The 24934-nt window shown below is 59.6% G+C and overlaps 2 protein-coding genes across 11 annotated transcripts in view; one reads left to right on the top strand and one right to left on the bottom strand.

Moving 5' to 3' along the window:
- Nucleotides 1-5802, top strand: part of LRSAM1 (leucine rich repeat and sterile alpha motif containing 1) — a 33127-nt gene extending 27325 nt beyond the window's left edge. For all 10 annotated transcript variants that reach the window (XM_043469613.1, XM_043469618.1, XM_043469617.1 and 7 more), the window contains 5 exons: nucleotides 377-475; nucleotides 1016-1147; nucleotides 2399-2480; nucleotides 3922-4058; nucleotides 5110-5802. In XM_043469613.1, coding sequence (XP_043325548.1) covers nucleotides 377-475; nucleotides 1016-1147; nucleotides 2399-2480; nucleotides 3922-4058; nucleotides 5110-5235 — 576 coding nt within the window. In that variant the 3' untranslated portion in view covers nucleotides 5236-5802. The remainder of the gene's footprint in view (nucleotides 1-376; nucleotides 476-1015; nucleotides 1148-2398; nucleotides 2481-3921; nucleotides 4059-5109) is intronic.
- Nucleotides 5803-7183: 1381 nt separating this feature from the next.
- NIBAN2 (niban apoptosis regulator 2) overlaps nucleotides 7184-24934 on the bottom strand; it is a 53043-nt gene continuing 35292 nt past the window's right edge. The window contains exons 3-14 of the mRNA XM_043469624.1: nucleotides 24022-24150; nucleotides 20970-21075; nucleotides 19665-19832; nucleotides 14194-14309; nucleotides 13550-13654; nucleotides 13297-13459; nucleotides 11922-12109; nucleotides 11056-11211; nucleotides 10089-10205; nucleotides 9857-9964; nucleotides 9641-9752; nucleotides 7184-9201 (exon numbers count right to left, since the gene is read on the bottom strand). Of these exons, the coding sequence (XP_043325559.1) occupies nucleotides 8621-9201; nucleotides 9641-9752; nucleotides 9857-9964; nucleotides 10089-10205; nucleotides 11056-11211; nucleotides 11922-12109; nucleotides 13297-13459; nucleotides 13550-13654; nucleotides 14194-14309; nucleotides 19665-19832; nucleotides 20970-21075; nucleotides 24022-24150 (2049 nt within the window). The 3' untranslated portion in view covers nucleotides 7184-8620. The remainder of the gene's footprint in view (nucleotides 9202-9640; nucleotides 9753-9856; nucleotides 9965-10088; nucleotides 10206-11055; nucleotides 11212-11921; nucleotides 12110-13296; nucleotides 13460-13549; nucleotides 13655-14193; nucleotides 14310-19664; nucleotides 19833-20969; nucleotides 21076-24021; nucleotides 24151-24934) is intronic.

Genomic DNA, 24934 nt, shown 5'->3' on the forward strand with positions numbered 1-24934 from the left:
CAGTGCTCCGGCTCTGTGGGTGAAGGTGGGTGACGTGCCCTCCAGAGCTGAAGGTGCCCCTCGGGTCCCAGCTCTCTCCCTGCTGGCTCCCAGAGGACGCACTGAGCCTCGGGGAAGGACACGGCTGCTGACTGCTTTGTTCTTCCCACAGGGAGGTGAGAAGGTGTCTCCCCTCCAAGTCATGATGCCCAGGGCGGCGGGGGGCAGGGGCCCCAAGTGTCAGCCGCCCAGGTTTCTGCAGATGAAACAGACTTATTGGAGAGGGATGTTCTTTGTAAAACACCAAGTCCATCCACATGCTGTTCACAGCCATCCGTGCCATCATCGTTGCTATTCCCTGACTCGTAACTAACAGTGTCTGCTTCCTTCTTGGCAGACAGAGTTAGAAGCCCAAAGCGAAACCAAGCAGGAGAATTACTGGCTGATTCAGTATCAGCGGCTCTTGAACCAGAAACCCTTATCCTTGAAGCTGCAGGTGAGAGTTGTGGGCACGCCAACCCCACGGGAGCCCTGGGCCCCGGCAGCACCAGCTCGCTGGTCCGTCTGACGGAATTCCCTTCCCATCTCTGGTGATGGGTGCACTGGGGCCTGTGCGCTCACCACTGCAGGGGCTCGGACAAGACAGGGGTGGTCCCTTCTCCCTCCTCACATGCACTTTTTTTTCTTTAAAAATGGAGCCTCAACAGTAGTGTTCTCCAGCCCCGGGCGTGTAGATCTCCTTGTGTGTCTGGATCTGGTGATTTAGGATCTGGATGATTTCATTTGCTTCAACAGTTCCCCTGCCTTTGATGGGCACTTAAGTTGCTCTCGTTGTCAGGTCTACCGTGTGGCAGTGAACTAAGTTCTTCACGCATCTGTTGCTATGCCCTTACATAGCCATCTTGGTAGAAAAAGTCCCAAGAATATGTTTTCCCTGTTACGCTACATGTGTCTGAACTCTTTGTGTGCTGTCCCGGCCTCGTGGTTTTTCCTGGTCCATCATGCCCTCAGCTTCTCCCACGGGTGTGTCTTGCAGGAAGAAGGCCTGGAGCGCCCGCTGGTGGCCCTCCTGGTGGAGCTGTCGGCCGAGCACTACCTGCCTATCTTCGCCCACCACCGCCTCTCACTGGCCATGCTGAGCCGAATGGGCCCTGCGGACCTGGCCAAGGTGAACAGCGGCGGCCCCTCGGGGGAGGTTGGGGAGGCGAGCAGGGCCCTGACCCGATGGCCAAGGGGGGGACTTGCTCTTCATGCAGTTCTTGGCATGGCTTGTCATCTGCAGATGTCCTGGGGCTGCCTTGCTCCCAGCAGGCCAGAACACCTGCCCCGTCTGCCCCCAGTCACCTGGCTACGAAAGCCAGAGCTGGGGGTGCTGCGGACCCCAGATTGTCCCCTTCGCCAACCCCTTTCAGATGGGATCTTCACATCATAGGCTGGGCAGGTCCTTGGAGGTCATCTGGACCATCCTTTCCCCACACCATGGGTTGACAGTTGTATCGGCGGCACTGCCTGCACCTGGTACATTCTGTGTGAACTCATTTGCTCTTCAGAAGAGACAGAGACCGACTCTAGCGAATACTTAACAGTGCTTGACACTATTCTAAGCATGTTTTACATATAAGTTCATTGAATCCTCATAATAACCTGGGCTTCCCAGGTAAGCACAGTGGTAAAGAATCTGCCTGCCAGTGCAGGAGACACAAGAACGTAGGTTTGATCCCTGGGTCAGGAAGATTCCCCTGGAGAAGAAAATGGCAACCCACTTTAGCATTCTTGCCTGGAGAATCCCTGGATGGAGGAGCCTAGCCGGCTGCAGTCCACGGACTCGCAGAGGGTCAGACACAGCTGAGCGCACACACACGCTAACCCTGGGCAGGCAGGTAGGGTCATCATCATTTTCCAGATGAGGACGTGGAGACACAGCAAGGTAGCAGTTTGCCTGAGGTCACATGGCAGAGCCCCGTCCAGCCCAGGCGGCTGGTCTGGTGCGGGGGCCGTGCTGTCGGCCCCTCTGCTGAGCTGCCTGGTCCCTCGACAAGAAGCAGACGCAGACACTGGGGCTCAGAAGGACTGTGTGGGCCACATTGCCCAAGTTCAGGAGCGCTTGCTCTGAGGCTGAGGGACTGTGAGCGTCTGGTGCGGCCACTTTTCAGCAGGTCGGCCTCGGCGTGAACCACCTGACTGTGGGCTGTGAGAGCCCACAGCTGTCGGCCCAGCCCCTGCGCTCGCTGGACCCGTTCTGTCACCAGCGCCGATTTCCCTCTCCTTCCGCCACACTGCTTGCCGGCCAGTCAGCCTCCACGTGTCCAGTCGAAGGTGCCAGAAGTCAGGAAGGAGGCGGTCCTGGCGGCTCTGTGCTGCGCCGTGGGCCCCTGCCCGGCCGTGCCCAGGCCCTGACCCACCCCCTCGGTCCTCGCAGGTGGGCGTCTCGGAGGCCGGCCTGCAGCGCGAGATCCTGCGCAGAGCCCAGGAGCTGCTGGGCGCGGCCAGGACCCAGCCAGGTACCAGCGCCGCGCCTCTCCTAGCAGAGCCCTCATGCGGGGGCGTGGCTGGGGCGTCACCTGCTCACCTTTCAGGACGAGTCCCAAGGGCCACTTCCAACCCCCTGCCAGTCCTTAAGCTTCCCTCCTAAAGGAGCCATTTGTAAATGAGAAAAATAGGCCCCCAAATGGAAAACATGAGCTTTTCCTACGGTGGTGGAGGGACCCTCCCGGCTTCCCTAAACCCTCCCTACTGACATCAGGAACCACATACTCGGGGTCCCTGGAGTAGTGGGAGAAACCCGCCGGACCCGGTGCCCGGCTCTGCGCCCGGGGCAGGCGTGTGGTGTGGACTGGGGTGGGGAGGGGCTGTGGCTGAGTTGGAGGCAGGAGGGATTGTGGGCGGGGGTTGGGGGGTTGGGAAGGAGTCGGGGTCTCCTGCGGGCCTAGCAGGACAGTGTCAGGCATTTGACACCGTCACCATGTTGGGTCTCCTGTCGCCGCTGCTACCCTCCTTTGAGGGGTGAGGAAACTGAGGCAGAGAGAGGTTAACCCTAACCCCGAGGGCTCCTCCCTGACCCTGGCCGCCCTCTGGGGAGGGGCTGGGGCGGGATAGCTCCTTCTTAGCTCAGGGCCAGCAGATCCTCAGGCATCTTCCTGACAGTTCTCCAAATCCCAGGACTCAACATGTGTTCCATGAGATATAGACGCGCCCTGGCCACTCCACCCCGACCCCCCGGCCTACCCTTAGAAGGTCTAGGGTGGTTGTGACAGGCTTTAAAAAAAAAAATCATAATTTTTTTTTCCAATTATTAAGAAATACTACTTATTTCTTAAGCCGTAGACTAAATGGACAACGTGTGCTGTGAGGGGAGGGGGCTCAGGGGTGAAGAGACTCGGGCGTCTCTGCTGTGATGAGAGACAGATTCTCACGTCCTGCTTTGGGCGGCTGGGACCCGGGCAGAGCATGCTGATTCCAGGGCAGAGCAGTGGGTGTGCTGGGGGCTCTCCCAGGGCGGGGACCAGGGGGAGCAGCCTTGAGAGCTATTTCGTCCTCTCTGCTCCTCTGGGCCCCCCTGCACCTGGGCCCCTGGTGGAGAATCTGTGCTCAAGGTCGGGTTCTCCCCAGAGCCCCTCACCCAGGGTTCCTGGCCTGCCGGCTCCACCATCAGGCGGCCCTCTGGCCTTAGGCAAGCGGCTTTCCCTCCCTGCTTTCTCATCTCTGACAGTGGTGAGCCCTGTTTGCAGGGTGGCCCAGAGGGGTTCAGGGTGTGTTGGGGTAAGAGGCCCCAGCCCTCCCGCTTTATAGATGTGGAATGAGGCTCAGCAAAGAGAAACAAGAGGGTATGTGGGAGCACCGCCCCCCCCCACCTCCAACTCTGTCCACTTAGGGCAGGCTGAGCCGGGGAAGGACCGGATCAGATGGTCAGGACCCTGGCTTAGCCGCTGTGTGTCCCCACAGAGCTGCTGAAGGCACCCGAGGGCAGGATCTTGCCCACAGCTCCTGAGGAGCTGCCTGAGGCAGTGAGGCCCTCGGCTCCCCCGGCAGAGCTGCTGGAGGTGCAGACCTCAGAGTGTGTGGTGTGCCTGGAACGGGAGGTAAGTCTAGGGGTGACGGGCCCAACCCCTGGGGCCACCATCCCCACCCCCACCCACCTGCCCAGAGCCTGCCACCCTCCTGAGCCGCACAGGCACGGGTGATTCATTCTGCAGAGAGTTTAGAAATATGTTGGGTTCATTAGAAATTTTGGAAAATAAAGGAAATTAAAATGACCCATGATCCCAGGACCCAAAACATGAGTAACGCTGACAGCATTTGCTGGGCTTTTTTTTTTAAAACAGAAGTGTTTTTTAAATTCATGCAGGGAAATTTCCTAAGTCATTAAATATCAACAAAATTTTCTCTGGAGAAGTTTTTTCCAAAACTCTTCATTTTAAGAACAAAATTAACAGCTGTTATAAAAAAAAATTAAACAACGTAGTACATAAAATAAACCCATTCCCTCCACCATGTGATCCTACTTAGAAAAGGCCACATGTTAACAGTTTGATTACCCCGTGGTCTTTGCTGGCCTGGGAGAATGCCATGATACGGGGATGGGGAAGGACTTGGTGGTTATAAATTTAACCAAACCCCTGCTCTGGGCCCCAGAGATGGCTTCCTGTCTCTCCTAAAAAGAGGAAATGCTGAGGCAAAGCATGGACACGTCCACGGCTTGTGATCCATAATGTTGGGGTCATTTTGAGGCAAAGTGCATAAAAATCCCTAAATTGGGAGCAACCTGCACATCCTGTAACAGCAGGGCTGGTGAGACAGGCTGTGGACCACTCCCACCCCCCCACCCGTCACCCCGAACAGCTGGTACACAGGGCCGGCCTCCTATGATGGACGGGGAGTGGAGTCTGACCACCACGCAGTCAGGTCTTCAGGGGGAAGGACGAGGGGCCGGGGCATCCTGTGATGGACGGGGAGTGGAGTCTGACCACCAAGCAGTCAGATCTTCAGCGGGAAGGACGAGGGGCCGGGGCATCCTGTGATGGACGGGGAGTGGAGTCTGACCACCATGCAGTCAGATCTTCAGGGGGAAGGACGAGGGGCCGGGGTACCGGCCGGGGTGGGGCCCTGACATTCCCGCTCTCCACCCACCAGGCCCAGATGATCTTCCTCAACTGCGGCCACGTCTGCTGCTGCCAGCAGTGCTGCCAGCCCCTGCGCATCTGCCCTCTGTGCCGCCAGGACATCGCCCAGCGCCTCCGCATCTACCACAGCAGCTGAGCACCGGCCTCTGCCACCCTCAGGCCCAGGGCTCCGGTTCCCTCCTGTTCCCCATGGGCTGGCCGGGCAGAGACGGGAGCGTTCCTGCCCAAGGACTGAGCAGTTTAAATCCTGTGGCGGGGCAGGGGGACCCCTCGCAGCAGGACGACAGGGTCTGGGGTGGGAGCAGCGGCAGTCACACCTCTGTCTGAGCAGGACCGAGGGTCCCAGCTGGCTGTGGCAATCCCAGCCCCTCCCGGAGCCTCAGTGCCCTCCTCAGGGGAACCCAGGCAGCGCTGTCCCACGCAGCAGGGGTGGTGGGAGCGCCGGAGGGCCCTGGCCCAGGGGAGGGGCTGCCACCACGGCCTGTCCTGGATCGACTGGCCAGAAGGTGTTCTGTCCAGGCCTGGTGCCCCGAGCAGTGTCAGCCCCTCCTGGCCTCCCTCCCTGTTGCCCCCCACCCACCCCCTGAGCTCTGGGCCCCTCTGCCCTGCAGACCTGCACCTCCTCTCCCCACACGGCTCAGAGGCAGACCCTGAGCTTCAAAGACCTGAAGCAGGAACGTCAATAAACGCATTTCCAGCCTGCTCCTCCCGAGTCATCACTGGGCTCTAGTGGAGCCCAGGGAGGGGGAAGTGGGTGTGAGGTGTGTGAAGTTGCCCACACCTCCCTTTTGTAGGTGGAAAGTCCTCGGAGCGGGTGGGGCCGCGTGGGCCGCCTGTGTGCTGTGTAACCATTGCCCCAGATCAGGGGCCCGAGGCCCTGTAGCCGGGACAGCAGCGTCTTAAGTCCGAGCCCGTGCAGCTGTGCAGGTCGCTCACTGCACAAGTCCAGAGGGAGCCATGCTCCTTGTGCGTGCAGCAGAGCTGAACTTGGTCATGCGTTTTGGGGCAGATCGTTTTGAGCCAAGGGCAGCTTTCTCTCTGGGCTAGCGGTGGGCCTGCTGGGGCGCCTGGGCTCTGCCTCTAGGTAACTCGGACCCGGGCCAGCCTTCCAGACCCTACGTCCCCACCTGTTCAGTGAGGGACATCGGGGGAACTGACCGAGGCTGGCAGCCACCAGGGGGCACTGCGCGCTCATCCCGGGCCCCGCGTTAGAGCCGGCAGGACACAGGGCCAGGCCCTCTCTCTCCCTGCCTCACTGAGCCAGTCAGTGAACCTGCTTTCCAGGTTCCCCGCCCCACACCCTCCTGAGCTCCGCTCCGCTGAGAGGGGAGATGGCGGCCTGAGATGGGCAGGACCACGTTGCAGAGCAGGGCGTTTGGCGGGTCTCCTTGAACCCTCACGAGGCCCTCTCTTATAGGTGAGCAGTTTGAGACTGGGTTCGGTGACTTGCCAAAGTCAACAGCAAGACCCGGCTGAGCCCTGGTTTTCTCACCTCCACCCTTGTTGACAGACCTTCAGTCACAGTTGCCCATCCCCCAAGATGCCCATTCAGCAGGGGCAGCCTGTCCCCACCAGCTGGCGGGGCGGGAGGTGTCCCCATGACCCAGAACCTCCACCCATCCTCCCCGCCCCCCCGGGCCTCAGTTTACATACTGGTGTGATGATGGTGCCTGTCCCCCAGGGGTTACCTCGTCCTGCAGGTAACGCACACAGCCCATGGTAAGCACTCAGGAGTGCTCGCCTTGTGAGCAGGAGTCTTAAACACTGGCATCACTGTTTGGATCCAGTGTGAGCCCGCCCACCATGGCCATAAAGCAGCTGCCCTTCCCACTGCCCGAAGCTGCCAGAGGCCCACCCTGCACAGACCCCCCCAGCAGAGGAAGCTGTCTGAGCTACCATCAGGCCAGTCACCTCCCTTCTGTGCCCCTCCTTACTGAGCCTGTTTTCTCCTCTGGAAAATGGGTTCATAGGAGCACTCTCTGGTCACATGCACCCGTAAGCAATGAGCCCCGAAAGTCAAGGTGCACAGGTCCATCTCCAGCCCAGGTCTCTCACCCAGCCAGCATCACACATGGGCCACTGGCTTTAAATAAAGCATTTTATTGATTAGTAGAAGCTTAAACAGTTTGCATAATATTTTCAATACAATATCTGGGAAGGATGATTGGAAAGTCCCAAGAGAAGGCACCAGAGGAGGAGAGCGTCTTCAGACGGAATGTATTGGTGGAAGAGGTTAGTTCGGCGTTGAGATTGGTGCTGGAGGGGACCCGAAGGGGTCCCTGAGCACCAGCCAGTGCCGCACGTCCTGTGGGTCCCAGGAAGCAGACCCAGGGGATGGGCGATCCAGGGTTGGGGCGCGGTGAGGACCCTGAAGGAGCGGGTTTCTGCCCTGCCTGCCCTCCCCTCAAAGCAGCAGAGGAGAGGGCCTGGGAAAACCAGGTGGCCCCAGCCCCCGGGGGTGACCTTGACTTAACCCTCACCCTCAGGAACAAGCGGCTGAGGAGGGGGAAACAGCAGGGCCATATGAACAGTCCTGGAGTTGTCAGGGTGCGGTGCATTAGGTGGGTCCCAGCCTGCCCCAAATGCTCGTTGTGTCCTGGGGGGCACCACAGCCCCTCCCCCAGCCCCTCCCGAGCCCCGCCAGCTCCCTTGGGGGACAGCGTGTACCTTGGAAGTGGACCGTGGAGAAGACAGCGTCCACACCCACCCAGCCCTGCCTCTGAGCAGTGTCTCCACACCCAGCCCAGCCGGACAGAGGGACTCCTAGAGACCAGACCCCAGCAAGTGGAGGCGAGCAGAGTCTCAGCTTCCAGCAACCCCCCCAAGGGTACCCCACCCACCCCGCCAGCAGTACCTCTGCAGAGGTCACCCCCTCCTTCCCTCAGACACGTCCTCGCCCCAGACCAGCACTTTCCAGGCCTTTCCTATTCCCACCCCACCTTGAGAGGCAGCCCTCCCCCAGCACCCCCAGCCTCAAGACCCGCTCCTTGCACGTCCCTTCACCCGGGGTGGGAGAGCCAGGCCAGAGTCCACTCCGAAACTGGCCTCAGGGGCCCAGAAACGGGCCTCAGCGCTCGGGCTTCCTGGTTCTAACAGGCCCCCTCCGTGACAGGAGAAGCCAGGCGGTGGACGTGGCTCTCACCACCCTCCTTCCGCGGGTGGCAAGACCCACCAGGGGAACGGGCCGCAGAGGCAGGCAGGGAGGGCAGACTCAGGGAGCCAGGGCTGCTGAGTGCTCCCAGCCCCGACCCCCGCTGTGCCCAGCCCCCCCCCCTCCCCCCAGGAGCAGGAAAGCCGCGATCATCCCACAGAAGAGAAAACAGAGCAACCAAGTGTGACCAAACCCATAAAGTGACTCAAGTGGGCCCATCCCCTCCCAGCCCCTCGGTGCCACACCAGCCCTGCCCCCACCCCCTGCCCGGAAGGCACAGATCCTGTGCTCCCCGCCCAGAGCCGAGCCAGGGCCCCGGAGTGGGTGGCCTGTGTGCTGTGTCCAACAGAGGCTCCAGGGGGCGAGCAGCTTAGAACTCGGTCTGCACCCCTGCACTGTCCTCGATGGTGGTGTGGATGGGGGGGCAGCCGCCTGGGCCGGACACCTGCTCGCCGGTCTCCTGGTCGCTGGGCTTGGGAGGCTCGAGGCCCACGAGCTTTTCGGACGGGAGCTGCCGGAGGGGTGAGGCGGGCGGCGAGGTGGCCTCGGGGGCCAGCCCGGGCTGGGGGCTCTCCTGCACGGGGGCCCCGTTGAGCAGGGGGCCGGCCAGCAGGGGGCTCTCGGCCCGCAGATCCCCGGCCAGCAGGCCACGGAGCTCAGTGACGCCGTCCGGGGATGAGGGCGATGGCGGCTCAGGGGCGGCCTCGAAGGGCAGCCCGGCGTCCTCGTCCTGGACCACGGACACCACCTGCTTGGCACGCCGGCGCTTTTCTGAGAGGGGGGCTGCTTGCTGGATGCCGGGGTCCCCACTGCCGCCGCCGTCTCCATATTCCTCGCCCCAGTCGATGGGCGCGCCCTCGGCCAGCAGGTGCAGGTTGGGGTCGCTGTTGTGCATGACCACGCTGTCCCGGTACAGGTTGTGTTTCCTCTGCACGGCGGCTTCCTTCACGGCTGCGGGACAGAAGCAGTGACGGACACTGAGCGGGGGCGCTGACGGCCAGCAGCACTCCCTGCACTGCGCGACCCACATCACAAGCCCTCGGCCTGAGTGGGCACCGCGACCAGACAAGGCTTCTGAGGCCTCAGTGTGGGGAGCAGGCGGTGGGACCCTAACTCCCATCTCTCACCTAACACCAACACCCCCCAGAATGTACTCCCCTCAATGTAACTAAGGCACAGGGACGCAACGCTGCCCCCGGCCCATGCCATGAACAGTGGGCCCACCGCAGCCCACGGCCTGACTCTCCCCTTTGGAGCTTAGCTGAGCCCCCAGGAAGCCTCTGGGCGCCCACCTCCTCCACCCGCCAGCAGTGAGTCCTAACAGAGACCACACAGCCGGCAGCCCCACGCAGCTCTGCAGCCGCCCGCCCCCGGGGGCCGCGGCACTGACCCTGGAGGATGTCCTTCATGACCGTCTGCAGCACCACCTCCTCGTACGTGTTCTCCACCAGGATGAACCTGGCGAAGTCCTCGAAGATCAGCTCCTGGAACCGGGACAGCTCCTGCCGGCCGGGGCGGACGTGGGGGCAGAGAGAGGGGCGGTCAGGGCTGCAGGTCAGGCTCTGGGCGGGGGGCAGGGGGCGGGCGGGAGCGGAGGGCTGCTCACCGACTTGCAGGTAGGCGCCAGCTTCTTGAGCAGGAACGGGATGGTGATCTGCAGCAGCGCCTCCCGGAAGAAGCGCTTCCGCACAGTGCTGCTGTCGTAGTCGTATTTCTGCCGGGAAAGAGGGGCCGGGGTGCGGGGAGCTCCAGTCAGGGGGCTCCATCAGCCGCCCGTCTCCCCCGGGCCCCCATCTCCCCTCCGGGGTGGAGGGGCAGGGCCTGGCCGGGCGGCTCACCTTCAGCACGCGCTCCAGGATGCGCTGGATGGACTTGCACAGCTCCTCCTTGGTGGGCCCCTTCCCCAGCTCCTGGTGCAGGAGGGTCTCGAAGGTGTACACGGCGTTGTCCATTTGCTGGAGGCGGAGCGCAACACAGGGCACGTGAAGGCGTGCCCCCCCCAGGGAGGTGGGGTGTCCCCCTGGGGAGGTGGGGTGCCCCCGGGAGGAGGGGTGACCCCGGGGAGGTGGGGTGCCCCCTGGGAAGAGGGGTGACACCCCAGGGAGGTGGGGGGCCCCCAGGGATGAGGGGTGACTCCGGGGAGGTGGGGTGCCCCCTGAGGGAGGGGTGACCCCGGGGAGGTGGGGTGCCCCCTGGGAGGAGGGGTGACCCCCCCCAGGGAGGTGGGGTGCCCCCGGGGAGGAGGGGTGACTCCGGGGAGGAGGGGTGCCCCCTGGGAGGAGGGGTGACCCTAGGGAGGTGGGGTGTCCCCTGGGAGAAGGGGTGACCCTGGGGAGGTGGGGTGCCCCCTGAGGGAGGGGTGACTCTGGGGAGGAAGGGTGCCCCTGGGAGGAGGGGTGACTCTGGGGAGGAAGGGTGCCCCTGGGAGGAGGGGTGACCCTGGGGAGGTGGGGTGCCCCCTCAGAGGAGGGGTGCCCAGGCACTCAGACACCCCTTCACTAGCTCACTCCTCTGCTGAGTGTCTAGAGCGCTGGCTAACTGCCAGGCACCAGCGCCAGCCCCCCCCTGTCCCAGGTGAACAGAGGGTCTGGGCCCTGTGGGAAGAAGCTTAGGGAGTCAGGAGGGCTTCCTGGAGGAAGGAGTCTCTGAGACCCAAGAGGTGAGTCTGACTTAACCAGGGGGACAGAGGGACAGGCATCCAAACAGATCCAAGAGCATGTCCAAGAGACCGGAGCCAGGGAGAACATGCAGGATTGTGGGGCGACCTGAGGGGAGAACTGGGGTGCAGGCAAGCCCTGTGCCCACCTCACGCATGTGGATCTGGGCTCGCTGCTTGAACACAGACATGCTGGACACGTCAAAACGCTGCTGCAGTCCGTCAAGCCTCAGCGGCTCCATCTTCTCGTAGCAGCTATGCATCTTGAGGGGGTGGTACGCCAGCTGGGACAGCTTCTCCATGTACTGCAGGGAGGCAGGGACACACGAGGGACCTGAGCTGGGGCCGCCAGAGGGGCCAGGCAGCCCCCGCAGCCCCTGGGCCCTCAGAGTCCAGATTCCAGGCGTGGCACTGGCACCAGGGAAGGCCATCCGGGGGTGGGGATCACCAGGGAAAGCGCTGGAGGACCTGGGACAGGAAGGACGAGGATCTGCAGGCAGGAGAGCGGTACGGCAGCACAGCGCGTGGAGACAGGCCGGCCTGAGTGCTGGGCAACCCTGGGCAAATCGCTCACCATCTCTGAGCCTTGGTTTCCTCGGCCTCCAAATCTGGAGATGGGTTTTTGTGATCTTTAGGGTCCTCTACGGTTCTCAAAGTCTATGATTATTATTGTCAGTGGAACTCCTCGGTTTGGGGTGGAGAAGAGGCCCAGATTACAGGGCTAATTCTATCTGCCAGACCTGACAACTATGTGGGGCTCCAGGCAGTTGACTACCCCAGTATGGGGTCTGTAGAAGGCCGTTCAACCCGAGAACCAGCTAACTCAGAAGTGAGAGGGGCCGGCTCCATCTGTGAGGGGCACAAAAATGGCATCTATGGACATGCCCGGCTCCATGCCTCCTGCAGATCCTCTGTTCACAGGTTATGCCCAGGAGCGAAAGGGCCTGCCCTCATCACAGTGAGGGCCTGACGGGGGCCAGACCAGACCCAAAACCAAACCCGGGGCCTGTCTCACCTCGCCCAGCTTGTCGATGCCACCCTCGTTGATGACGTTCAGGTTCATGTCAGTGACTTCCTTGAAGAAGACGTCCCGCACTTCTGTGAAGCCCTGGCTGGTGGGTACCATGAGGGCCTCCAGGATGGACGGGATGTAGGGCTGGACGTGGTTCCGGACACAAACCTCCGCCTTGGGGAGGATGGAGGCTGCGCCAAGGGAGCTGGTTAGCGGACAGCACCCCCAGGGGCAACCCCCACCATCCCAGGTCTCTAGGCTAGAGGCAGGCGGCTGTGTCATTCTTTAAAGAAGACCACTGGTGACAACATGAGCAAAGGGAAGGGTTCTTGAGGAATGGTTAACAGTGGAGCACAGATAACAAGGCGATCTCAGATCAGCTTCTCAAATTCCTGAAACTATGACGTCAGGAAATGAAGAAAATGACCATGTAAAGGTCTCAAGGTCAGCAGTTTTTCTGTTTAGCTGGAGGAAGAGAAAGCTCATCTTTGGGGGCTGGGGCAGGGTCTTGCTCATTTGTTTTTTCAAAAAATGAAAAACACCCCAGTGAATTCAAAGAGCCTCTGGGTTGTGCAAACCCTGAACCCGAATCCTACTCTGGCTCAGCCTAAACTGTGGAAAAGGCAGCCTCCCCCTGGGCAGGGACCATCTCCAAGACGTTCCACCAACGCATTTTCACCCAGGGGTGTTCTGACGTCCCTCCTCTTCCCCTGTCTGGCTAATGCTGTTTGTTCCACACAATAAATGTCAACTCGGTGTCCTCGTCAGCTCACGCTGAGTACAACTGGTAGAGAGTAACCCTCGGGGAACTGATGACCACCACAACCATGAACAGGGTGTGGGGAGCAACAGCGAGCAAAAGGACCCCACCAGGCTCAGGACAGAAGGGGGCACCAGCTGACCCGGGAAAGACAGGCCGGTTCAACGTGGTTCACCCGAAGTCCAGATGATGTTGCTAAAATGGCCCGTGGTAAATCTGATTGACCGAAGATGAACAGAAGGCTGGAGCCTCCTAACATCACTTAGGTCACCAAGATCTGGGTCTACAGACATAAAACCCACCTGGGACTTCCCCGGTGATCCAGTGGTTAAGGCTTCCTGCAGTGGAAGCGCACATTCAATCCCTAAGCGGGGAACTAAGATCCCACTGGCCACACCATGAGGCCAAAGAAAAAAAATAACAGCCACCAAACAACTCACAGGGGTTAGAAGAACAAGGGCTCAGATTTGATTCTGGCTTTTAAAAACTAATGAATCAAGTCACCGTGACATGTACATGGACCCCTGAAAGAGGCAGGAGGGAGGCCCTGATCGCAAAGGGCGGGTGGTCCCAGCCTGCCCGCCCAGTGATGACAACCAGAGCAGGTGGTCTGCCTACCTCGGATCTTGCTGGCCAGGTGCTCCTTCGAGGTGATGATCTGGTCCATGTCGGTGCGGATGACTGCCTCCATGGCTGGCCGGGCCAGCTGCAGCTTGGACAGCACCGCCTCAAAGCGTGCCTTGGCCTGTTCGTACACCATGCGGTACACGGCATCCGAGATCTGTGGGCAGGGCGTCGGCATCAGCGTCAGGCTGGGGGCGCCAGGCAGCCGTGGGCCCCCCACCCCCACTCCTGAGCCCAGGCCACCCACCTGGATCCACTGCCGCTGTCGCTCCTGCGGTTTCCCCTTCAGCCGGGGGACCAGCTCTGCCTTCAGCTCAGGGCCCAGCTCCTCCATCACCAGGTTACTCAGGATCTGGGACCAGGAGGCACAGGCAGGGGCAGGGTTTGGAGCGTGCCCAGCCCCTCTCCACGTTCCGGCAAACCCGGCCACTCAAGCCCCCCTCAAAGCTGCCCTTTGCTTCACGTCTCCACTGCCCTGTCTCCTGAGCATCCTTCCCAGAGGCCGCGGATGATCCGCTTGACTGTCCTGCAGAATCCAGCAGGGTCCCCAGCTCAGGACCTCTGCATGCGCAGCCTCCCCATCTATAATACTCCCCCAGGCCCCCTTGCCGGCACATGCAAGTCAAATGTGTTTCTCCTGCTAGACAGAGAGCTCCTAGGGGCCGGGACTGTACCCCTCTTATTCTCAGCGGCACCAGCCCCTAGTCCAGGGTTGGTGCTTGGGTAACAACTGAACAAAAATAACCATCTGTGTGGCCCACCTCAGCCTCCCCCCATCCTCCCCAGCTTACCATCTGGGTCCAAACCTGCAGCCAGTACCCCGGGACCCCGCTGGCGTGCGCAGTCCAGCCCTGGGCCCCGGGTGGACTTCCGCAGCCTCCCCGGCCTCACCTGCACCTCGTTCCCACACAGCATCTCCCAGGTGCCGTACAGCTCCTTGGACTGGCGGTACATGCGGATGGCGTCTGTGAACGCGGGGCCCTCCACCTTGGAGTCTTCTGGGATCCCTGCCCGGGACAGGGACGGAGGGAGGAGGTTGGCAGGATGGCCCCCGCCCGAGGCCCCCACCGCTCTTGTAGTAACGGCGACGGGAGAGGTCGCAGTGACAGTTAACAGCAGTGACAATCCACCAGCAGCAGCAAGACATCCTCCTTCGTCCCCTCCTCATCGCCTTAAACCCTCCCACCGGCCCAAGACGTGGGCGCTGTCATTGCTTCTGCTTTCACAGATGAAGAATCAGGCTCCAGGGTGAGGCCACTGCTGAGGGGCCAAGGCCAGCGAGTGACAGAGTCAGGACCACTGGGGGAGCCCACCCTCCCCCCAACCAGGAGAGGCCTCGAAACACAGCAGAGGGGGTGCACAGAGACCCTCCTTCCATCAGGGGCCTGCACACTCCCCCCATAGAGGGCCAGATGGTAAATGTGCTCTGCTTTGCAGGCTGGTGACCTCCGCCCCAGCCATTCCACCCACTGCTGTAGCAGGAAAGCGCAGACAGGGTGTGAACGAATGGGCCAATAAAGCTGGATTTACTCAGACAGGTGATGGGCCCAGTTTGGTTCCCTGGCTGTCATTTGCCAAGCCCTGTGGAAGATCATCAAACCCTAAAGGGCCTCAATGTTCCCTTCTGAACAGTGGGAGCAATGACCAGCCTGGCCTCACACACCCATGGAGGGGCTGCAGGGACCACAGTGCGGACTGGGAAGGCCAGGGTCCGGCTGCAGGCCTGGTGGGCACTCTCTGTGTCAGGAACTGCAGCCCCGACCGGCTCCTGGGGCCCTGGGGCCACCGTGCCCACCACTGCGCACCCGGGAGACTGGGAACACCATTCCACTGCTTTTGTTAGAGGAGGTGGCAGAGGGGGCCCAGAGGAGTTTGCCCACCTCCCCCGTGCTGACCAGAGGGTTGCTGAACAAGATGTGGACCTCCGCCTGGGTGCTGGGGAGGCAGGCTACAGGAAGTTGCAACATCTGACTTCAGGAAGACGTGGTTAAACACCTCGGAGCCTGGCAGCGGGCAACCCCCCGCCTGGCCTTGTGCCTCTGACCGCTGTGTCTCCAGAGCCAAGGAGCAGCCGGGGCCTCTAAAATCCCAGCTCCCACTGTGATGACTATGGGCTGAGTCACCCCCACAGAGAAAAAGCCCCTCTCTGGCGTGGAGAGGGCCTCTCCTCCCACCATCCGGGTGACCCACGAATCACTGCCATTCAGGGTTGGAGCGGGGCTCAGCAGTGGACAAACGGGCCCGGAACCCAGCCTGGCAGTAGCAGCTCCCAGGACTGGGACGGGGCCGCGAGCATTTCAGAACCTGCATCCAGGAGGGTCCCACCGAGCCCTGGGGTGGGTGCTGCCCAGCTGGGCCGGGGGAGGAAGCAGGGTTAATTACGGAAGGGGACACTGTCTCCCAGAGACGAGGTTTTGCCTAGAAAATCTGGCTGTGTGTTATACACGCAGCCTCACTCGTGCATGGACATTTGCATTCTGCAGACAGCAAGCCGGGCGTGCTGGGCAGGGGCTGCTTTCCAGGTGGCAGGATGGGCTGGGCAGCGGCAAGGAGGCAGCTGAAATCCCAGGCTCTGGCGGGTCAGACGTGCAGCCTCAGACCCTCATGACATCCCTTCTCGGCACGCCGAGGGGCTGGGTCAAAAGTGAGGGTGGCCCCTCCCAAACCCTCCCCCCGAGCCTGGCTGCTGGGGACTGACTCATGTCCTGACAAAGTGCTGCGATGAAGTCCTGACCCCCAGCTGCTCAGAAGGGGACGTGTCTGGATGAGGAAACTTAGGTGCATGCGTGTGCGTGCTCAGTCACTTCAGTCGTGTCCGACTCTGCATGACCCCAGGCTCCTCTGTCCATGGGCTTCTCCAGGCAAGAATATTGGAGTGGGTTGCCATTTCCTCCTCCAGGGGACCTTCCCAACCCAGGGATTGAACCTACATCTCTTGCATCTCCTGCATTGGCAGGAGGGTTCTTTACCACTAGCGCCCCCTGAGAAGCCCAGGACTTAGGTAATTAAGTTAAAAGGAGGGGATTAGGCCGGGCCCTGATCTGATATGACTGGTGTCCTTATAAGAAGAAATCTGGACAAAGAAACAGGGCATACACAGAGCAGGGACTATGCGAGGACCCCAGGGAGACGCTGGCTGCCTGCTGGTCAAGGAGACTCAGAAGAAAACAACCCGGCTGACACCTGGATGCGGGGCTTCCAGGGTCCAGAACTGTGCAAAAGCTAACTTCTACTGTTGAAGCCACCCAGGCTGTGGCCCTTTGTCACGGCAGCCCCCAGCAGGCTGAGGCTGAGACCCCACATGCATTCCCGCACGCAGCTCTCAGAGGGGCCGGCAGCTCTCAAGGCACGGGGAGGTAGTCACACAGTCGCTAGAGGGTGGCTGCCCCAGGCTGGAACCCGGGCCCAGAGACTCTAGCAAGACCTGGAGCCTTCCCGCCTGCCCGTGGGGTCCTCGGGGTCAGGCTGAGAAAGGAAGCGGCACTCCTCAGTCCCGCAGAGGAGGGGGGGACGGTGGGCAGACAGGAAGAGGCCTTGACCTCGGCACCCCCGGCCCACCCCGAAGCCCAGCTCAGCGCCCCTGCTGCCCCCAGCTGCTCCAGGAATGCAGGATGTGAGGGGGACCCTGGACGAGCTGGCGTCCACCCAGCTTGGCCTCCTCCCCCCTCCACTTCCTGGCAGCCCCCGGAATGAGCAATTCCAGGCCCCACAAATTCCAGACCCAGCCTCCAAGGAAGCTGAGAACTTTCCCACAGTTCTGGGGCGGGTGGGGGGCGGGGGAGGATCCTCTGAAACCGCCCCGTCAGCTCCTGACACGGAGTTGCGGGACGCCCCTGCTCCCCACCCGGCCCCAGCAGCTCTCCCCGGCCTCCCCGCCTGCCCATGGACCCACACCCACCCCCTCAGCCTCCCAGCTGAGCGCTCACTATGTGCCAGGCACAGGGCCAAGAGCTCTACCCAGGACCCGCCCCTTGATTAATCCCCATAATCTAGCAATCTAGTTGATCACAACCGCCATTGTGCACGTGGGGAAATGAATGGCGCTCTTCTCCCTGCTGGTCGGTCCCCACCCAGCCTGGCCTGGGGTCACCTGGCCAGGTCTGCCATTAGCCTTGGAAACCTGGAGACCGAGGGGGCCTGGGCCAGGGATGAAGGGGAGGGAGGGAGTGGGGAGGAGGAAGGGAGAAAAGGTACCCCGGGCCAGGCGGTCAGAGCCCAGATCGCCCTGCCCAGTCCTGGCCCCTCAGCCCCCAGGGACCTGGAAACAGGAGGCCCTTTGTGGGCGGCAGGGGTTGGCCTGACTGAAGCCCTGGTTCCTGCCGCCCAGCAGATTCCAGCCGGGGCAGAGGCGGCCCTGGAGAGTGGAGAGGACAGAGGACAGAGGACAGGTGGGGTGAGCCAAGTCTCTGCACATCCTGCCTCTCGGCGTGGGTGCCCATGGTCCGGCCTCCAAGTGGAGCTGTGCCCGAGGTGCGCCGGCAGCCAGGGAGGGTAGAGCAGGGACGGGGCGGAGGCGGACCCAGTCACCAGGAGGGAAGTTCAGGGTCCAAGACAGGGCTGTTCCTCCCCCAGGGGCAGAAAGCCCTCCCACCAAGAAACCCTCCCACCAAGAAACAATTAAGCCTTTCTAATCAAACTCCTCCGAGCCTCATGAGGCCCTCCAGACCTGACCCCAGTGCCCCGCCAGTCCCATTTCCGGGCACCCCCTCCCAAGTTCAGGCCTTCATGCGTCCTCCTCTAAACTGCCCCCATGCCAGGCCTCCCTTCATGCTCACTGTGACCTCTGTCTGGAACACGCCTCCCTCCGTTCTAGAATTATGCATCCTTCAGGTCTCAGCTGAACCATTGCCTCCTCGAGGATGCCGCCCTCATCAACCCCTCCCCCCATACAAGCTCAGCAACCCCCCAGTATATACACACCCTCCAAGCTCCCTGGGGGGCTCCCAGCCAACACCTAGCACAGTCCTGACTCATCACCCCCTGGTGTCCTCATCTGTTTAACATCTGTCCCCCCTGCCCCCAGGCTGCCGGCAGGGAGTGGGTAGGGACCAGGTCTTGCTTCCCTGTTGCATTCTCAGCACCCAGCCCTGGGTCTGGCTCAGAGAAACACTGAAAGGTTTGTTGAATGAATAAGTGAGCCGGAAGAGACCTTGTAACTTCACAGACGAGAACAAGGCCCTGAGGGAGGAAGGGAAGTTCCTATACTACCAGGCAGATCAGTGATAAGAAAGAAATGACACCATAAAAAAATCTTTACCAAGAACTGTGAATCCTCCCAAACCCTCTCAGATACAGGAGAAGATATTATCCCCATTTTACAGAGGCTCCCAGAGGTAAGTTGATCTCCTAAGATCATGTTGCTGGAAAGTGGCAGAATCAGGGTTTTTATTCTGTGATTCAGGAGCTCAACAACCGCATCCCTCTGGAAACAATTTCCTATATTTTTTTCTCAGCATCACAGAACAGTCTTCATCAAAGGAGAGGGTTAAGGACAGCATGACAATGGTTTCCAAAAACCAGAAGGAAAAGTGGTGGTTGGTGGTTCAGTTGCTAAGTCACGTCTGACTCTTTGTAACTCTACAGACTGTAGCCCTTCAGGCTCCTCTGTCCATGGGATTTTCCAGGCAAGAATACTGGAGTGGGTTGTCATTTCCTTCTCTAGGGGATCTTCCCCACCCGGGGATTGAACCTGGGTCTCCTGTATTGGAGGAAGATTCCTTCCCAACTGAGCCACCAGAGACATTAAGGGCAAAAGGTCCATCTAGGCAAGGCTATGGTTTTCCCAGTGGTCATGTATGGATGTGAGAGTTGGACTATAAAGAAAGCTGAGTGCCGAAGAACTGATGCTTTTGAATGGTGGTGTTGGAAAAGACTCTTGAGAGTCCCTTGGACTGCAAGGAGATCCAACCAGTCCATCCTAAAGGAGATCAGTCCTGGGTGTTCATTGGAAGGACTGATGTTGAAGCTGAAACTCCAATACTTTGGCCACCTGATGCAAAGAACTGACTCATTGGAAAAGACCCTGATGCTGGGAAAGATTGAAGGTGGGAGAAGGGGATGACAGAGGATGAGATGGTTGGATGGCATCACCGACTCAATGGACATGGGTTTGAGTAAACTCCAGGAGTTGGTGATGGACAGGAGGCCTGGCGTGCTGCAGTCCATGAGATCGCAAAGAGTCAGACGTGACTGAGCGAGTGAACTGAACTGAACTGACCATGGTTTCTAAAACCCCAGAAGGAAAAGGAAAATGGCTCACAGAGCAGGGGTGCCACACCACAGTCGGCCACTAGGTGTCACCACTCAGCAAGGCGCCCGGTAACCCCGCTCCCAGCTCCCCGGGCCTCAAGGGGACAGCTCACCGTTGTTGCAGTGTCGGACACAGTCCTGCAGGACGGCCTGCCACTTGTCCTGCTCGGCTTCCGTCATCATGCAAAAGTAGTAGTGACGCGCCGAAGGATGCCAGAGGATGAGCGGGAACTGCGTGGGGCACTTGAGGATGGGGGCGGAGCCCGATTTCGGCGTGGTCCCTGTGGAGACAGCACCCGCTGAGCGGCTGCCCTCTGTGGCTTCCCTTGGCCAGAGGATGGCCAGCAGCTGACCCCTCGCCCTGCCCCTCCAGGACCAGAGAGGGCTGGCCTGTCCCGGAATGACCAGAGTCAGTGCGGAGGCTGCTTCCCTCAGGCTCCACAGCTTGGCTAAGAGAAGGCCTGCCTCCCCCAACCCCCCAGCACCAATTCTTTGAGTTAGTAATGCGTCCACTTCCCTGGGGTCAGGTTCCAAACTCTGTGCAGGAGGCACAAGTAACACAGGATTGGAGCCCTCAGGGTCAAGGGCCAAGCATTACTGTCTTGGGTTTCCCTTCAAATTTCAGCTGCAGAAGCCAAAGGGTGGCTTAAATGTCCAAAGTAGGAGGGAGGCGTGGGGGCAGGGGATACAGAGTAAATAAAAGGGGATTTCTCTCTCTGTGTTTTGTCCTCATGGATATTCGAGATCCAGAGAGATAAGTGGTCCTGGGCTGTGACCTGGTCACTCCTGTTAATAACAGAACAATGGCAGTTCTTCTTTGGGTCCTGGCTCTGGGTCCCTGTGCTGGGCTCAACACACACACAGCACCTCGTGGGGTCTCCACAACACCCCAAGGTCAGCCCTCCCAGTGCAAGGGCTGGAATCCAGGAAAATCAAACTCCAGCTGAGTCCTCAATCACCAAGTCCCACACAGGGGTATCTCACTACCCCTTGGTCTCCTTGGGATCAGCTAAGAGGCGGACATGATCCCAAGAAAGTTTCTGGGTGTCTCTGATGGGGTGGGGTCACCTGGGATGGCTCCCCACAAATGCAGTGTTGACTCAGTGGTTTACCAAGGGGGGCACCTGGATCATCTTCTCCCAGAACCTCTCAGGGCCCCAGGGAAGGAGCAGGGTACAGAATGAGCTCAGGAAGTGGGGGCTGGGTGGGACTCACACTGGTGTGGCCCCAATTCACTGGGTGACTTCAGGCAAACCCCTCTCAGGCCTCCCCTTGGAGGTTCAGGTTGTGCTGGGCGCTTGCCACCAGCTCTAGCCCAGCTGCTGGACATGGAGCTTGGAGTTCCAAAACCAGGGATGCCCCCCACCCTCTCCAGCCAAATCCCTGGGCACTTGGCCTGGGATGGGTGGTCCCTTTACCTGGTAAAGAGTTGCCAACGAGCTCCAGGTACTGGTCCAAGGAGGTGAGGATTTTGTAGCCCGCACTGTTGATGACCGCTCGGGGTGGGATCTGCCGCTCATAAGCCTGGGGGGAGGAGGCAAGAGAGATGGTGGAGGCAGCTACAGGTATGGCCAAGCCCAAACCCAATGTCTGTACCTGGCTCCAGGGCCCCACTCAGTGTTCCCTGCCCAAGACAGGGAGGAGGAGGGGTAGGAGAAGAGAAGAGAGAGGAAGGAGTTTGACCGTCATTGTGACTAGAGGCAACATGGTGTCCTGAGCAGGACCCAGGCTCGGGGCTCGAATCCTGGCTTCACTAAGTACTACGTGTGTGATGTTGAGGATAACACCTCTTGCGCTTTAGTTTGGGCGTCCCTGGTGGCTCAGGGGTAAAGAATCCACCTGCCAATACAGGAGACGCCAGTTCAATCCCTGGGTCAGGAAGATTCCCCTGGAGGAGGAAATGGCAACCCATTCCAGGATTCCTGCCTGGAGAATCCCACGGACAGAGGAGCCTGGCAGGCTATGCACCACTTAGCAACTAAGTAACAACAACATGCTTTAGTTTCCTCATCTATAAAACCAGGGTGATAATAGTTCCTACCTCACAGGGCTCCCTAAGGACCCAGGGAGATAACTGGGTAACGTTCAGCACAGTGCCTGCTACAGCAAGGGTCAGGAAGCACTGCTGATGTGATTATGGCTGGGTTTAGTCAAAAAGTTCGTTTGGGGTTTTCCATAACATCTTATGGGAAAAAAACCTGAAAAAAACTTTTTGGCCATCCTAATATTATCACCACTGCTACAACTGCCTCTACAAGGAGCAGTTATCACTAGCCTAGTGTTCGTTACCTACCAGGTACTGTGCTTTGGGCCCCAAATGCTTCATTTCACAGAATTGTCACAATCCAGAGGTGGGCACCATTACGAGCCCCAGGGTCACATAACTGTGACCTAGGACGTGAACCTGGCCTGTCAGCCTCTAGAGCCCAGGGTCTTTGATTACCCTGAACTGTCCACTAACTTCTAGGTCCTGAGCACCACACAAGGCCGCTTGGGAGGAGAATAATATATTCATTGGAAGGACTGATGCTGAAGCTTCAATACTTTGGCCAGCAGATGCAAAGGGCCGACTCACTGGAAAAGACCCTGATGCTGGGAAAGACTGAAGGCAGGAGAAGGGGGTGACAGAGGATGAGACGGTTGGATGGCACCATTGATTCAATGCACATGAACTTGGGCAAACTCCAGGAGATAGTAGAGGACAGGGAGGCCTGGCACACTGCAGTCCATGGGGCCACAAAGAATCGGACACGACTGAGCGACTGAACAGCAACTGCTTTCTTATACCAGTGGGAAGAAAAAATAGTTCTGAGGCGGCGCTCATACAGCAGGGCTGCCATACTGCAGCCTGCCACTAGGTGTCACCACTCAACGTATCTCTTGAGAGCGGCAGAAACCTCCGAGGCAATGATTTTCAAAGTGGTCCCTGATGAGCAGCATTAAAGTCACATAAGAACTTGTCAGAAATGCATATTCTTAGCCCCACTGCAGACCTGAATCAAATTGAGGGTAGGCCCAGCAACCTGGTATGTTTGTTTGTTTGTTTGTTTTCATTTCTTTTGGAATTTATTTTTTAATTGAAGGATAATTGCTTTACAGGATTTTGTTGTTTTCTGTCAAACATCAACATGAATCAGCCACAGGCAGCAACCTGTTTTTACACCAGCCTTCCAGGTGATTCTGTGCACTGAGAACTGCTGCCCTGAGGCATCGGTTGCTCCTGACTCTGCTTCTGTTACTCTACTGCAAAGAGATCAAACCAGTCAACCCTAAAGGGAATCAACCCTGAATATTCACCGGAAGGACTGATGCTGAAACTGAAGCTCCAATACTTCGGCCACCTGATGTGAAGAGCCGACTCACTGGAAAAAACCCAAAGTTGGGAAAGACTGAAGGCAAGAGCAGAAGGGGGTGGCAGATGATGAAATGCTTAGATAGCATCACCAACTCAGTGGACGTGAATTGGAGCAAACTCCAGGAGATAGTGGAGGCCAGAGGAGCCTGGTGGCTGCAGTCCCATGAGGTCACAAAGAGTTGGACACGACTGAGCGACTGAACAACAACACTGATTTGCCTCAAAACAGAGTGCTCAAGCCTGCCCTTTGGCTGCTCTAGAGGAATGTGTGGCAGAAGAAGTTGGGTCTGTGGTTCAACCAGGTGGGACCTCCCTGAGGGCCCAAGGCAAAGGACACTCATCCCCAGACCGGTGGTCCAGTGGTTAAGAATCCACCTGCCAATGCAGGGGACGTGGGTTTTGTTCCTGGTCCAGGAAGATTCCACCTGCTGCTGGGCAACTGAGCCTGAGCGCCCCAGAGCCTGTGTTCTGCAACAAGAGGAGCCACTGGAACGAGAAGCCCGAGGACCACAAAGAGAAAAAAGCCCACACACAGCAACAAAGACCTAATGCGACCAAAAATAAATAAATTTTGAAAAAAAGGACAATCATCCCCCCGCTTCCCTGCTTCAGGGCAGGGAGTTGCGAGCAGAGGCATTAGGAAGGAAAAAAGACAGGACCAGCACCCAGGGTGCTCTGAGGCAGGGGAATGGCCAGTTTGCTGTGGCTGTGGAAGACCATGGCAGGAAGGGGGCTGATGAGGGAGGAGGGCCCTGGATATGGAGAGATTGGGAGGGCCGTGGGGGTGGCCCGGAGCCAGTAACGGGCTGCTTCTGCGGGGGAGAGGCAGAGTGAAAGGGGACCCCCAGCGAGCTGGGTGCCTGGATGGGTGAAATGCCACTGAGAGGGGGCGCCCAGCTTTGGGCAGGCGGGAAAGGGTGGGGGGAAAGATGCTAAGGTTTGGCTTTGGCCCTGGTGACTGCAAGGCGGGTGCGGGTGGCCGGCTGAGGGTGGAGATGTGGGGTCTCACGTTCAGGAGTCAGGGGGCGTGTAGCATTAACAATCACAGAGTAGGGAGCTGTGGGGACGTGAAAGAAGCGCTGGGCCAGGCCTGGGAGGCCTGGGGGGAGCCTCACCACTTTGTTCTCGTAAAGCACCAGCCCATAGTTGTGTGGCACGAGGCTGAAGCGGTTCCTCCACTTCTTGTTGTCCTCCTGGTACTGGAAGAGGTTCCCCGAGAAGATGATGCGCTCCTCCAGGGGCACCTGTGGGCAGTGAGGGGCGGGGAGTGAGGCTGGGTGCCCTGATCTCACTCCTCACCGAGGCCTCTGAGGCAGCGTGGCGTCACACCCATTTAGCAGATGGGGAAAATGAGGCTGGGGAGCAGCGAAGTCCCCTCTACACTCCAGGTCCAGCCAGAGGCATGGTGATGCTGGGACTAGAACCCAGGCCAGGCACTGTGACAGGGGAGCCAGCCAGGACCCCACCCCGTCCTGGCCCCAGGCAGACACAGTGGCCTCCTCGGGAAGGTCTCCAGAGCCCGAAGCAGGCTGTGTCCCCATCCATTCCCCCTGCAGTGGGACTGCCACGGTCACTCCGGCCAGAGGGGACAGGCCGGGCACCTGAGCACATCTCTCTTCCTGCTCTGAGCCTGTTTCCCCTCAGGGCAACACAAACTTGACCAAGGTGGTGCCATAGAGCCTCCCCAGCTCTGACAAGTGACAAGATGGCCTCCACGAACCCGGATTGGGGAGGAGGGGACTTCAGCCCAAAGGGTTCCTGTCTGACAAACACCCTGGCAGACTCGGGGCCAGCGTGGGCAGCAGAAACACCGAGACCTCCCCGCAAAGCCTTAGCTTCGACTCTACTACAGGCTCGGTGTGACTTCAGGCCTGCCCCATCACCTCTCTGAGCCTCAGTTTCCTCATCTGTAAAATGGGACCGTGACAGCCCCCACGACAGGGGCAGGGATCATGCAGGCAGTCGGCACCGGGCAGGCAGTCCAATACACAGGAGCTGCCGTGACCACTGCTGGGGTTCTGTCTGCAG

This window comes from Cervus canadensis, chromosome 5 (genome assembly GCF_019320065.1).
Source record: "Cervus canadensis isolate Bull #8, Minnesota chromosome 5, ASM1932006v1, whole genome shotgun sequence".
In the NCBI taxonomy this organism is placed as follows: Eukaryota; Metazoa; Chordata; class Mammalia; order Artiodactyla; family Cervidae; genus Cervus; species Cervus canadensis.